Here is a 15,459-nt window from a genome sequence, read left to right on the forward strand (position 1 = left end):
TGATCCAGAACGCGGCGGCGCGCCTGGTCTACAACCAACCCAAAAGGGCACATGTTACCCCGCTGCTCATCCAGCTACACTGGCTACCTATGGCGGCCCGCATCAAATTCAAGGCTCTAACGCTTGCCTACAAAGTAGTCTCCGGTTCTGCTCCCACTTACTTGAATGCCCTCATACAGACATACGCTACCTCCAGACCGCTGCGCTCCTCAGACGAACGACGTCTAGCTCTACCACCGGTACGCTCAAGCCAATCCAAACCTTTCTCATCTGTTGTTCCTCGTTGGTGGAACACACTGCCAGTTCCTACAAGGGCAGGGACATCCTTCTCCATTTTCAAAAAACTCCTGAAGACCCAGCTCTTTAGAGAACATCTCCTCTCATAGCAACACTCACAACAAGTCTTACTGATCCTAGCACTCACCAGCTGTCTTAAACTGACAAGTAACTGTTAAAAACAGCACTCACTGATGCACTTATTCTTACTGTACTCTAATGTTTTTAAATTGTCCTAAAATTGTTGAGAATTGCTCTAAAACTTAAACTGTTTACCATGTTGTTAGTCGCTTAGGCTAAAAAAGCGTCAGCCAAATGTAATGTAATGTAATGTAATGTAAAGATTTCAAATGCCTGTACAAGTACTGTATAGTGCTGTCTTGAGCATGTTCAGGTAGTGTCACTGAGTTCTGACCTTTTTTTGCATTGGAAAACACTGAGAGAACTGTCTTAATGAAAACATGACAAAGCCATTTGACTGTCTTGTTCATAAACGATGGTGTCAAGACTTCTCATTTTGATGACACTGACAGTTTCATTGACATGAATACCTGCTTTTGAGGAATGGACTATCCATTTTGAGCAAGTGACGTGCTTTTGCAGGTCATCCACTAGGTTTTGCAGTTTGCACTAATTGTTTTGAGAATTGCACTAACTGCTGTGCAAATGTTAATAGTGATGTGAGAAAAGCACCAAAGCAACTGAGAAAAACTGTAACCCTAACCCTAGCGGCAGCAAAAATGTTATTGCCTAGTCTGGCTTGTCAGGCTATAATTTTAATGTTTATCACAGTGAACTACCACCATTAGCAAGCTGGTGTCTTGCAGATTCACATGCTGTGCGTGTGGCCACTGAGTGAAATGATGCGTAATGTAGCCTACTGTAAAGAGAGAACGACGTGTGGAGTTGGGTTAGTTAAACAACTACAGTAGCCTATGTCGTCGGCTTATGACGATTTAGAAAAGGTTTGCCTACTCTGTTTTATGAACTAGGTCTACTAACCTAAGCTAACATAGTAACCTAAACAGAATATGTTAATGTTCAGCCTTAGATTTTCGAAACTGCCAGGTTATTGAAATGGATGGACCATGACATGGTTAAAACGGGTTTGATAGGCTACTTCATTCAACATGAAACAACTTTAAACATTTCATTCTCTATCTCTAAGCTGAATACTATTGCATGTTCAGATAGGCTAACTGCCAAGTAACCTCACCGTGCTCCCAAACGTCTCCTGCAGCACTGTGCCTGCGTGCACCTTCTGAGAGTTCACTGAATGTATGACGTCACGGATTGGTGGCCGCAAGGCATTTCAATTAACAAAGAAAATTGTTATTTTTGTAAATTTCTAATTTCACAAACTATTAATGAGACATTTTAGCCAATATTCACGTTGGAACTAGCGGAAGTATTACAAATTTTAAAAAGTAAAAAACAGGTCTTGTCAAAAGGGCACTTGGACATCAAAGGGGCAAAAGGGCAGGTGCTAGAGCCCCTGTAGCCCCCCTTCTCTGCACGTGCCTGGTCAAATGTTACTCCAGTAAAAGTAAAAGTCCTCCTTTTACATTTCCACTTGAGTGGAAGTACAAAAGTACTTGCCTTCATATGTACTTAAGTATCGAAAGTAAAAGTCCTGAAATGTATTATGACTAATACAGTTGCATTTACTATTGTTGAAATGATTCGGCACAGACATAGGCATTCATTGAGCCTTTCTCCTCCATTCAAGGACAAAATCAGCTAATAATTGTTGTATGTAGAAAGAACTAAAAACATCTTATCTTAGATACTTCAAAGTAACCACATTTTCCTTTGTTGAATGCTTTACTCTTTCGGACCAAATCAAGATGTTCTGTTTTGTGTTTGATAGTGTCAGATTGTCTATCATTTGTTCGATGGCGTCAAGAGGCTAGTTATGGTAACATCAATATTGTGAAAAGGGGTCAACAAGGTACAGTAAATAGTGGATATGACAATAACATAGGTTTGGCAACACCATTATTATGACCGCCGCGCAGCGAAGCGGTCATATAGGTTTAGTCAGATTTTATTTATTTTTTTCGCATGGCAAAACTTGGTGGGCATGTAGCCCCACATGGATAGCATGGAACCATCGTTTTTTTTATCTGTAGCCCCCCCACTGGACTGGACCCCCCGAAAGGAGGGTAGGGTAGACAGTTTTCTGTGAATATCTCGAGAACCGTAGGGTTTAGGAGGACCACCTTTTTTTTGTATGTTGGTCTTAAGGGGCCATGTCAACCCATCCCATTACCACTTATTTCATGTATAGCGCCACCTAGTTAAAAATTAAAAAGCAAACAATTAGCTGTTTTAATCACAATATCTCTGGCTGACATGGTCAAAACTGCACGAAATTGAAAGTGTAGGATCATTATGACACCCTCCGAATGCATGCCAAGTTTCGTGGACTTTCGTTCATGGGGGGCCATACAAAAAATTAATTTATGTGTACATTTAGTGACCGTACACCAACAGAGTTTTCTGTAAATATCTTGAGAACCGTAGGGCCTAGGATGACCAATTTTTTGCGTATTTTTGTCACGACACCACCAGTTTCTCCACCAGTCTCTCCTCCTCGTCACTCTGCTCCAACGATCTCCCAATCTAATTCCCCTGTCTACTGATTACCCAATCATCCAATCTCCCGTTTGCCACTCCCCAGCACCTGTAGCCAATCTCCTACTGCCTATATAAACCCCTGTCACTCTGCTCTCTCTGTCTGGCCTCTTCAACGGAGACACTTACTCCAGCGCACGGACTGCTCCTTGTTTCCAAGCCCAGCTCCTCGTTTCTGGAATTTCCTGCTACGTCCCAGGTTGTAGAACTTTTAAGTTGGACATTTTCTATTGGACCTTTTCTGTTGGACGATATCCTCTTGCCTTGTTTGTCAAGTCAAGATCTTCTGAGCGGTAACTTCACTTCAAGACCTTGTTTAAATTCTCCTGCCTTGGTTGCTGTTTTCAAATTAAAACGACTTGATTGAGCCTAACCTTGTTTCCTGAGTCTGTGTGCCCTGACAATTTTTGCCTCCAGGGGTCATGTTAACCCATTCCATATGCACACATGTGCATAAACAGATACACACGCACACACATACATTCACAGTAATCATACGTATGACACATACTCACACAGTAGACATATGTACGCATGCATACACAGGCACATACACAGGCACACACACAAGCACAAGCATGCACGCACACACACACACACACACACACACACACACACATAAACATGTACACACACACATGCACACAATTCAAAAATTTCTCAGAATTATGAAAAGGCAAGATGGGGGTGGGGTTGTATAAAATGTATTTTACATGTGAAATCTATGAACTAATCATGTTTTGGTACTTGTTGTCTAGCAGATACCATGAGAATTGAGTGTGCATAATGCAAATCAGTGAGACAGTTAGAATCATATATGCCTTTCAGCGTGCCTTATTTTTGTGGAAAAAATGTGCTGGACTGGGCGGCGGTCATATTTTGTACTGCTATGCGGTACATCTAGTTTAAAGCCTAGCTCGCTTAATAGAAAATATACATGTAACATGTATTTAAACAGTCTTTTTTCCAAAAGGAACTTAAGCTGTACTTTAGCTGTCACAAAATGTAGTGGAGTAAAAAGTAAGATATTTGGCCTCGAAATGTACTGAGGGGTATTCCAGAAAGTAGGTTTACTGGCTTAACTGGGTATGTTAACACATAGTTAGCGGTAAACCTGGGATTTCAGTTCCAGAGTGCTCAATTATGATCAGGCTATGTAAGTAACTATGGTAACATAGGCTCTGAACTGAACTGGGTATGTAAACCCAGAGTAAACGGTAAACCTGGGATTTCAGTTCCAGAAAGCTCAAAAATGATCAGGCTATGTAAGTAACTATGGTAACATAGGCTCTGAACTTAACCTGGTAGGGGGTAGGTTTTGTTCAGGTTATGTTCAGTTATTTCAGTGCATGTTCAATCAGGCCGCTATTTTTACACTTGTCACACAATGGCGTTTCATTTTGACAAAGGTCCGATTGACAAAGAAGCACAAAATCATGTAACATTCATCCGTGCAATTCACCGTGAGAGGGCGATAAGACCACGACATCACATGATAGCCTATCCATTCTTTTCCAAACGAGTTTTTCAAGAGCGCTAGAGTTTTTCAGCTGAATCCTAAATATAGGCTACTTGAAAAGCAGCATGGTGGATTAGAATAGAATAAAATAAATCTTAGCCTACACCATAGTGGACATTTGTGTTTGGCTCACCAGACAGATGGACAAACAACATCTCAGACACATTGAAGATATAATTAAAACAAGTACAGTACAAAAAAGGGGAAACATAGCCTATAGAAAATTGATAAATAAGTTTAAATATAGCTGTACAGCTCAGCCGGGTATGCATGTTGTCACTAAGTTTGGTTAAGAATGCTGATGGCATTTGGGATAAAATATTTTTTTAATAGGCTAGACACGCTCTCTGACTGGGAGTTTTTGTAGTGTTGGAGACGCAGAGCATATCGGCAAGCTGTCGGTCGGTGCGTAAAGTTTGCCTTGCGCTAAAGCAGTCCCTGCGTAACTTCATTCGTTTTCCTGGACACAAACCCACGAGGATCATTAATGTGTAGTTTCACCAACTGGCAGGTCAGCATCACTTATTACATTTTCCAAATGTGCACTGAAATGTGTCCAATAGGCTACCCATGCCTTCCGACATTCACCCTTCCGATGATGGAGCGCAAAAGTTTAACTTGGCCCACAGCTGCAGAACCCGTGTTAAAATAGAAAATTACATTTGGGATTCTCAAAGAATTCTATGGCCCACTCAATCTGTGACAAGGTAGGCTAGTTTAAGAAAGCATCATTCAAAGCTGTCAATACAATACGTGATGTCCAGTGAATTATTTAATTGTGCTTTTGACATTAAATAGGCTATCCTAAACGTACGCATTTACACGGTCAGTTAGGCTGTTCTCTGCCAAGCAAGGTCTCGGACGCAGGCGCTTAAGTATTGCTCTTTTTTTGTTACAGTTCTCTCCTCGTAAGCCTCGACTACTCCGCCTCTGAAAAATACGGTGCTCTTCGTTTCGCCGGTTTCACTCATTGTTTCGACTCTCAATAGATGATGCCTTTATAAGTTCGCCGTGAACGCGCACAACTCTAGGTTCTCTAACACAGGGTTGATTGAACTAACTGGTAACCGGTGTTTTGGAACCGACAGCTCGGGTTTAGTCGCCACAGGTTCAGACAACCCAGAGGTTAAGTTTTATCTCAGTGTTTGTTAAACCTCCTTTCTGGAATACCCCTCTGGAGTGAAAGTAAAAAGTTTAACTAAATTGAAATACTCAAGTAAAGTATAGATACATGAAAAAGTGAGTACAGTAGTTGAGTAAATGTTCTCAAGTAATGTCCACCACTGCTGTTGTGACTAATTTTAGGCAATTAATACCACTCTGTGATTAATTATACTTTGTGTGTGTGTTTGTGTGTTTGTGTGTGTGTGTGTTTGTGTGTGTGTGTGTGTATGTGTGTGTGTGTGTCCATGTTTCAGGTGTTCTGAGTGGTTGGAGTGTGACCTCCACCCCACAGAGCATCTGTGCCTTGAAGGGCTCCTCAGTGGAACTCCACAGCTATTACACATATCCTTGTGACCATGCAGTCACAAAGGCATTCTGGTTTACCACATGGCCAGATGGTAAAGAACCCGATGACTTGAAACTGGACAATCATTATGAAGGGAAATTTATTTACATTGATAATATTAAAAATAATCACACTCTGAGCATTAGAAATCTGACCACCAGAGACTCAAACAGTTATCGCTTCAGGTTTATAACTGATAAAGACAGAGGAAAGTATGCTGGTGAAAATGTTAAACTCACAGTTACAGGTAATTTTCATTAATACACACATGCAAATGTTCTGAGACATGTAAAATAAATAATGTTTATTAAATCGTCCATTTATAATGCAATTTCTTTCAGAGCTGGAAGTGCTGGTTAGTCCTGAAACAGTGAAGGAGGGAGACAACGTGACATTGACTTGCAACGCCACCTGCACTCTGAGTAACAACCCCACCTACATCTGGTACAGGAACTCACAGCTTCATAAACACACAGCTGGCAACAGGCTGGCAATAGGCTCAGTCAGCGCTGAAGATGCAGGTGAATACTCCTGTGCTGTTCAGGGACATGAGATTCACGGTTCACCTAAAAGGACCCTCAATGTCAGATGTAAGTATGTGAGATTCATACCATCCTTTATGATTATATTTTATATATCTGAGAAGACACTGGAAACAAATCCACAGAATGTGAAAAACATAAATGACAGAAATGTTTCTGTCAGATGCTCTAAGAAACACATTGGCATCAGTCCATCCTTCTGGTGAACCAGTGGAGGGCAGTCAGAGGTGGGCACAAATACATCAAAAACTATTTTGTTACAAACTACAAATACTGGCTCATAAAATGTAACAAAATAAAATACAAAATACTGATGTGAAAAATGTATTTAATTAAAATACAAGTAATTAGTAATTTGAAATTACAAAAATATCCACACAATAATCATGGTATACCAAATTTTTAAAAAGAAAGAAAGGCATATTATTGAAAACGTATCCCCAAGAGACAAGAAATACTATTTTCTGATTGGCTGGCAGAGGGCTACAGTATTAATTCTGTACATTGAGGCTCCTATGAAGTTGATCTGGTAAAAAATGTAAATAGCATCCCATATCGATGAATGAACTGACAAGAAGCAAACTTCGCAACAGTGGATTCAACTGTAACATAGCACAGTGTTTCCTAACTGGTGGGTCGGGACCCAAAAGTGGGTCGTGGAACCGTCCTGGGTGGGTCGCAGAGTTTGGGCTTAAAAATAAATAAAAAAATCGGCAATTTAAAATGCTAGCTTATCTAATATTGTACCTTTATTTTGATAAACTTTATTCGTAGCGTACATATCAGTCATTGCCATGGACATAGACAATGTTTATGTGACAGGTCATGTTAGACATAATTTTAGTGGTAAACGCAAGTAGGCTGCTACCCTGAATATTTGAAGTAGCCTCGGATATGGATTCACTATTTTGTCCTCACAACTGAGGACAAAATAGGACAAAAACCACTGCTATGCAGACGACACACAGCTCTATCTGTCCTTTCCACCTGACGACCCCCTGGTTTCAGCACGGATCTCGGATTGCCTTTCAGACATAGCTACATGGATGAAGGCACACCACCTCCAGCTGAACCTCTCAAAGACTGAACTGCTGGTCATCCCAGCTAAACCTACCATACACCACGACATCAACATCAAATTTGACTCCCTGTCTGTTTCACCGACCAGGACTGCAAGAAATCTAGGAGTTGTTCTTGACAACCAACTAAACTTCTCAGATCATGTTGCCTCAGTCGCCCGGTCATGCCGTTTTGCACTCTACAACATACGGAAAATCAGGACTTACTTGACTCAAGATGCTACCCAACTTCTGGTTCAGGCAATAGTCATCTCACGACTCGACTACTGCAATGCCCTCCTGACAGGTCTCCCAGCCTGCGCAGTGAAACCACTTCAGATGATCCAGAACGCGGCGGCGCGCCTGGTCTACAACCAACCCAAAAGGGCACATGTTACCCCGCTGCTCATCCAGCTACACTGGCTACCTATGGCGGCCCGCATCAAATTCAAGTCTCTAACGCTTGCCTACAAAGTAGTCTCCGGTTCTGCTCCCACCTACTTGAATGCCCTCATACAGAGAACATCTACTCTCATAGCAACACTTACAACAAGTCTTACTGATCCTAGCACTCACCAGCCGTTTTAAACTGACAAGTAACTGTTAAAATACAGCACTCACCGACGCACTTATTCTTACTGTACTCTAATGTGTTTTTTTTAAACTGTCCTAAAATTGTGAGAATTGTTCTAAAACTTACTGTTTACCATGTTGTTAGTCGCTTTGGTTAAAAAAGCGTCAGCCAAATGTAATGTAATATAATGTAATAATATATAATATAATATATAATAATAAAAACCCCACTGTGTGGTGTGCAGTAGATGGCTGGCACATGAGAGCATGAAACCATCAAAACTAAAATGCCACATGAAAACAAGGCACCCCTGTCAAAGTCATACCTGTACCCATACCTGTACCCATAAGTACTTTGAAAGGTGACATCAAGAGTTGAAGACTTCACAAATGTAGGCTAATGGCAAACATCCGCATGTTCCAAACAAGTAGGCCTACAGGCACTTTGCTTGTCTTACCATGTAGCTCACCATATCCATTGGCTTGAATGCTAAAAAATATATATATGGGCCGCAAATTTATGAACATGGGAAATTGTGGGTCCCAAAGCCAGACCAGTTGAGAACCACTGACATAGAATACTACCCACCATCATTTCCGTAACCAATGAATGTAGAACGACAAATTTAACAGGTCGGCCTCTTTTTAAACTGAACTGCAATTCTTTTTTTGTGCTATAAATGCATGCCTATTGCCTACATAAATGACTGGCAACATGGGGGACAAACAGAATAACATCCTGCAAGGTGTCCCGATATACAGAATTAATTAACTTGGTGGAGAAAACTCTTTCTGCATCGGGGAGGTCTTTGCATCCGTCTCCTCCATTATTTCGGCATTTCCATATCATACCTCGGCGGATGTTTAACCTGACTCCGCCAGATGGATTTGCTCTGCACATCCATCTGGGAACTTTTCATTGAAGAACTTTTGGGAAGGGGCGGAAATACTGGATAGCTGATTGGATAAACCATCTGTCTATCACCACCTTTGTTGGTTATCGACGGGCCAAATCAACCAATTAGATGAACAAAGTGTTCTTCTAATGCCTTCGTTTAACATACAATTAAGTTAGGTAACGTGACTAACGTTAAGATGTTTTAACTTACCATTTGTATGTGACATGAACCTAATCAACGACAATTCCCATCAAGTTTTCACGGTAGGCCCTACACTTCTGAAGAAAGTATATTCTTCCATTATGAACTGGAATCAGCCGTGGAGGATGTCTGTGTCGTTCATTCCTCCCAGCTGCATGGCTGAGACTCATAGCTTCACAGCTTACCCAGGAATACTTTCTAATTTGAATAAAACTTGCGCGATAGCTATGCTCATCTCTGTGGATGCCGTCATGTTGTTCGTTGCGTCACACCTCAACCCGCCTCAAAGCCAACGCTGATTGGACGTTCGTTTGGTGAACTGCTCCAAATTCTCTTTAATGGAAAGTATCCAGACTGATCTGCGAGTGAAACCCTGAAGCTCGCGAGATCAGGATGGTCTCACGAGGCTAGCGGATGTTATCCCTGGCATAAATCATCATGTCAAATCCATTAAGTGGTTTTAATACTGTCCTGTAGTGAGACTGAACATCAGCTATTAGGTACTCAAGGTCATGGGGTCAAAGGTCATCATATGGGGTCCATGTCTGGGGTCCACATTAAATTGGCGGCGCAAAAAAATTGGGTTACAGCTAGAGGTCTGCACTCCCACGGTAGACCCGCGGGTCCCGACGCAAAAGAGTGCGGCGCGGGACAACTTTTGAAAGCTCTTTGCGGGAGCGGGCGGGATGAGAAGGGTGCGTTCGCGGGTGCGGGACAATATGGAAATATGGAAATGATTAAAGTAGTGTTCATAACTACAGTTCAGCTGGATGTTCTGTTAAGCAGCATTAAAAAACGGGGTTTAAGCATAACTGACGGATAGCAGGCCTATAGCCTATATTGTCGTTTACGTGGGTTCAATTTGTTCCTGCTGCTCATTGTCAAAACTCGAAATCGAAAGCATGACAGACTAGGTCTACTTCAGGTGTTAGTCTACATTCAGAACCAAGAAACTTCTGGAGACATCTGGAGTCTTTCTCAGGTGTGTGTTCTCCTTTCGTGAGACAGAAAGAAAAACTGAATAGGCTATCCCTCCTGCATGCGGGCTTTAGCGGGCGGGAGCGGGACATCATGTTACAGATGCGGGCAGGAGCGGGACTAAAAATTACACATTAATGTGGGAGCGGGCAGGAGCGGGACAGAATATTGCGGGAGCGGGACTGAAAAATCAGTCCTGCGCAGACCTCTAGTTTACAACCCATGTTGACCATTTTGGCTCCCTCAGTTAATTTTTTCCAACTTCAGACATGTCCAGAGGGGATCAAAGAGAAAAGTTGTATCTAACACTTACGTTGGTCACATTGTGGCAATACTGCAAGAAAAAGGAAAAATGGGTTTACATTTTACGCTGTCCTTCCAAAAGGGTAATGAAATTAATATTTGTATGGACAAAATCGCTACTTAGGCCAACTTTAGAGCTGAATATAGGGAATTGCCCAAGGAATATCATTGGTCACCCACCCTATTCTTATGGAGTAACCCCTAGGCAACAAGAAACAACAAAGAAAAAAAAAACAGGTTCACCATGATTCTGGCCTTTGGCTCCCGGACTATGATAAGCATAGCTTATTGCAATGGTTAGGAACTGATGAAATGTTGGCTTATTAGAGAAAAAATGACAGATTTTTCATAAGTATTTAAGTATTTGAAATACTCTAAATACAATCCCTCAAAGTATTTTGTTACAAACTACATTAGATTTGTTCCAATCCTGTAAAATACAAATGACAAAATATGCTAAAAGTAATTAAATATGTATTTAAAATACATATAATTAAAATACTGCCCATGTCTGAGGGCAGTTCAGTGACTCTGACCTGCAGCAGTGATGCCAACCCAACAGCACACCGATACATCTGGTATAAGAAGATTGGAAAACAATCTTTGCTGGTCAAATCAAGTCGGACCTATAGCATTGCAACGGTCAGCTCTAAACAGAGTGGACTCTACTAACTCTACTACTGCGTGACTGAGAATGTGATTAGACAAAACAGATCTTCACTGGTACAGATAAATGTAACCTGTAAGTGCTGAACTTGAAAGTTACTCTTTTAGACTCTTTTAGAGAATCTAAACATTTAAACCTCATCGGCCCATACATGTGTTACCCATGTTTTATGATTTTAGTTAAAACATCATGTAACTGTAGCTAGAGGCTATAATGTTTTGGCAAGTCAAAAATCATATATTTTTGCCTTGTGAAATCCAAATAATGTTTTGATATGTGCCTATTGCTTTGTTGTATGAAAAAATGTATATGGATTTCAATGCTGGGATCATTGTTTATTGCTCTGTGTGTGCACTTCTGTTGTCAATACATAGATGCTCCAAAACACACCTCCGCATCAGTCCTCCCGTCTGGTGACATAGAAGAGGGCAGTTCAGTGACTCTGACTTGCAGCAGTGATGCCAACCCACCAGCACATAACTACACCTGGTACAAGATGCTCAAAGATCGCTCTTCACAAGTTGGATCGAGTCAGAACCACAGTTTTGTCAACATCAGCTCTGAGCAGAGTGGACTCTACTACTGTGTGGCTGAGAATGTGATCGGGAAATACAATTCTTCAGCAGTGCAGATAAATGTAACATGTAAGTGTGGAAGTTGAAATATTCATCAGAAATCAGAAATTAAATTACTGAATGTACACTGTCCATATGTGTCATTATTTCAGTTCAATCATCATGTAATTAAAGTAATGATAATTACACCCATGATGCTTTGGGTATGATGAGTTGGACAAGTAAATATATTTACTGTACTTTTTTTTTTCTTATTCGTTTTGTGGAATGCAGTCAATGCACCTTTTCACCTTTTCCACACAAAAAATATCCTCAGTGTTTCATACCATGAAATGAGATCATTGAGATCATGTAAATCTGTGATCATTTCCAACCAGTGCATTAACCACATGCGATTTATCTGCTGTAATTTATGCTGATTTCTCTCTCTCTCTCTTTCATTTTATATTTTAACTTTCAAATATATAGATGCTCCAAGAAGCTCCTCAGCATCACTCAACCTCTCTGGTGACCTTCAGGAGGGCGACTCAGTGACTCTGACCTGCAGCAGCGATGCCAACCCACCAGTGCACAACTACACCTGGTACAGGAAGCATGGATCTGAATCTGCATGGATCGGACGAGGACAAACATACAGCATCACTAACATCAGCACTGAGCACAGTGGACTTTACTACTGTAAGGCAGAGAACAAACATGGATCCAGTGATTCCAATGCCACATTTCTGGATGTGCACTGTGAGTACTGTTAGATATGATTATCAAGTCAGGGAATCAAACGTGTTTTCAGAGAGTAAAGAGTCAAATGATATCTGACTTCATAATGCAGCTGATGAGGTGGCATGGGGATCAACATTCAAGACTTCAACTCCTGAATTTTAACATTCTTTTCTATCTGAAAACATCATCCAAGTCATTTGTGAAATCAAGCGGTAATTTAGTAGCCTGGGGAAAACCCAGACGGGCTAGTAATTTAGAGTACAGTGCACAAGGTAAAAGAGAGCTGAAGGGATTGCTGATCAGATTGCTAAGTACAATTATCATGTTCCCCTCTAGACTCCCCCAGGAACACCTCAGCGTCCCTCATCCCCTCTGGTGACCTCCATGGAGTTGACTCAGTGACTCTGACCTGCAGCAGTGATGCCAACCCACCTGTGCACAACTACACCTGGTACAGGAAGACTGGAGATGAAACAGTTCTTCAGGGCACAGGGAGGATGCCGAGCCTCACTCTTAACCTCGTCCCTGGTGTGGATGGACTTTATCACTGTGAAGCACGAAATAAGGTCGGCTCGGAGAACTCCACCGGAGTCAGGGTCTCCTTGCCAGGTCCAGAGCACTTTCTTATTTTCTCTTCTAAATTGGTCTCTGAGAGTGTTGGCGATCTTTGTCAGCATTGTGAAACCCTGAATGTCTGTAGTCATATATTTTAAAGAGGTGGGCTTTTGAGATACAAAAGTTGTCAGCAAAACAATGATTTTCTAAATGTTTCTCTTTAGATTCTGGCTTGTACAGAGGAATCCTGTTTAGTGCTTTGGGGGTCATCTCAGCGGTAGCTCTCCTGCTCTCCTTCATTGTGTGCTGGAGGCAAGTCATAGAGAAATACTTTTGTACCAGTTTATTATGAATCATCACAGAGACTTATTTTACAGAATAAAACATATTGAATATATATTTATATGTCTAGCTACTCTGTGTCTGCACACAATACAAGTTTAAACTTTGTTCATGTGTTTGGAATGTAGGAGACAGAAGACTCAATCAACAACAACCTCAAGGAGCACACACAGCAGCACACAGGTAAACACTGATTATTCAAATGCGTCCCAACTAAATCTTTGGTCCGGTATGTTTACGGGCCAAAAGAAAAGTCTGGGTACCCCTGTATTGTTAGTTATTGTCTGATCTTTCACAGGGACACTCTGATCCTGTCTACGACAACGTCTCCACAATCCCCATGGTTTCTGGCTGTAAACAGAAAGTTCCTGCAGATCACAGAGATGACAAAGATGATGTCCAATACGCCAGTGTCCAGTTTAAGCCCAACAAACAGCGGGAGGTGCCCAGCCAGGAAGAGGACATCCAGTACGCCAGCGTGCAGTTTAAGTCCAACAAACAGCAGGAAGTGCCCAGCCAGGACGAGGACGTCCAGTACGCCAGTGTCCAGTTCAGGAAGTCCAAACCAGAGCCCAACGTCCCTGAGCCGCCTCTGTCTGGCACATCACAGGAGGAGACCCAGTACGCCTCAGTGAATCTGCAGGGCTGCCCCCCAGTGAGTATTTACTGATATTACAGACAACTGAACATTAGTGATCAGTGAAATACTTTGTGAATGTGTTATTGTGTGTCATGTGCAGGTTTCACTGGATATTGCGATCTACAAGTGGATACGATGTCTGCACAAATCTTGGCAGGAGATATGAAAGAATATAAATATAAGAAAGAATATAACTGAAAGTGCAGTATTCTTTACAGTCAAATTGATTTAGTTATCAGCAACTTCTCTGTCTTTTAATACAAATCTTGACCTTTTCCAATCTTCAAAAAAGTAAACTCTCCAAAAGGAGACTCATCAATCTGCTTCTTGGTTCAGCAAGACTCATGGTCACCTCCTCACTCTGAGGACAAACACTGACCCATGCCAGTCAACTAGAGTTGTATTTTTACAGTTTTACTGTGAGATTCTCTGTTATATTAAACATAATGATGCATATTTGAGTGAAGAGTTAAAGTTGACTGACCTGCTCACTGTCCACAGAACCAGGGATGAGTCTGCAATCTACAACACCGTAACAAGAAGTCCAAACCATGAGAGACCGATGGCCTGACCGAAACACCGACTGATAAATAGGGAGATTTGCAGCGATGTTTATCATTTTAATTGATAAGCTAAAAGTAGTTTGCAAGCGTACCGCCAGCAGGATTGTTACCCCTCTCCCTCCTCCCGCCCCTGAATAGTTTTTATTGATGAGCTGTTTAATACCTGTGTTTTTTTAACCTTGACTGGAAAGCGCTTTAATTCAGCTTCTTTTATGTTCAATACAAGTGACTTGACATGATTTGAATGTAGTGTATGCAGTCAGCAAGCTGACCAGTGTGTGTGTGTGTGTGTGTGTGTGTGTGTGTGTGTGTGTGTGTGTGTGTGTGTGTGTGAGTGAGAGAGTGAGAGAGAGAGAGAGAGAGAGAGAGAGAGTCTGACCCATTAGGTTGGTATGGTTGTGCTCTGTCAGCTGACTGGTGCTTTTGGGCCCCTGCTCCAACAGTGAACCAAACTAGATGTACCGCAGAGCGGTACAAAATATGACAGCAGCCCAGTCCAGCACATTTTTTCCACAAAAATAAATCACGCTGAAAGGCCTATATGATTCTAACTGTCTCACTAAATTGCATTATCCACACTCAATTCTCACTGGTATCTGCTAGACAACAAGTACCAAAACATGATTAGTTCATAGATTTCACATGTAAAATTCATTTTATACAACCCCACCCCCATCTTGCCTGTTCATAGTTCTGAGAAAGGAGGGTGCGAGTTAAGATTTGGCAGAAGACCAATCCCACCTCCTCAATACACTATAGACACAGACCCCGTTAACTTTCACTTCATATCCACATGATCGGTTGTTTTCTGTTAATCTTCAAAGTATTTGGATGATGTTGATTTAAGGCAACAGCACGGTAAATGCGATCTGTTAGTCATGATTTAAACTATTGTTTACTG

General features: G+C 41.5%; 1 protein-coding gene across 1 annotated transcript in view; it reads left to right on the forward strand.

The window, feature by feature from the left end:
- The window catches only part of LOC121718567 (B-cell receptor CD22-like), a 30,621-nt gene extending 15,532 nt beyond the window's left edge, over positions 1-15,089 (forward strand). The window contains exons 5-13 of the mRNA XM_042103598.1: positions 5,851-6,189; positions 6,284-6,532; positions 11,538-11,807; positions 12,207-12,476; positions 12,795-13,067; positions 13,238-13,325; positions 13,484-13,538; positions 13,654-14,010; positions 14,497-15,089. Of these exons, the coding sequence (XP_041959532.1) occupies positions 5,851-6,189; positions 6,284-6,532; positions 11,538-11,807; positions 12,207-12,476; positions 12,795-13,067; positions 13,238-13,325; positions 13,484-13,538; positions 13,654-14,010; positions 14,497-14,508 (1,913 nt within the window). The 3' untranslated portion in view covers positions 14,509-15,089. The remainder of the gene's footprint in view (positions 1-5,850; positions 6,190-6,283; positions 6,533-11,537; positions 11,808-12,206; positions 12,477-12,794; positions 13,068-13,237; positions 13,326-13,483; positions 13,539-13,653; positions 14,011-14,496) is intronic.
- The last annotated feature ends 370 nt before the right edge of the window (positions 15,090-15,459 follow it).

Source organism: Alosa sapidissima, chromosome 9, assembly GCF_018492685.1.
Source record: "Alosa sapidissima isolate fAloSap1 chromosome 9, fAloSap1.pri, whole genome shotgun sequence".
NCBI classification, from domain to species: domain Eukaryota; kingdom Metazoa; phylum Chordata; class Actinopteri; order Clupeiformes; family Clupeidae; genus Alosa; species Alosa sapidissima.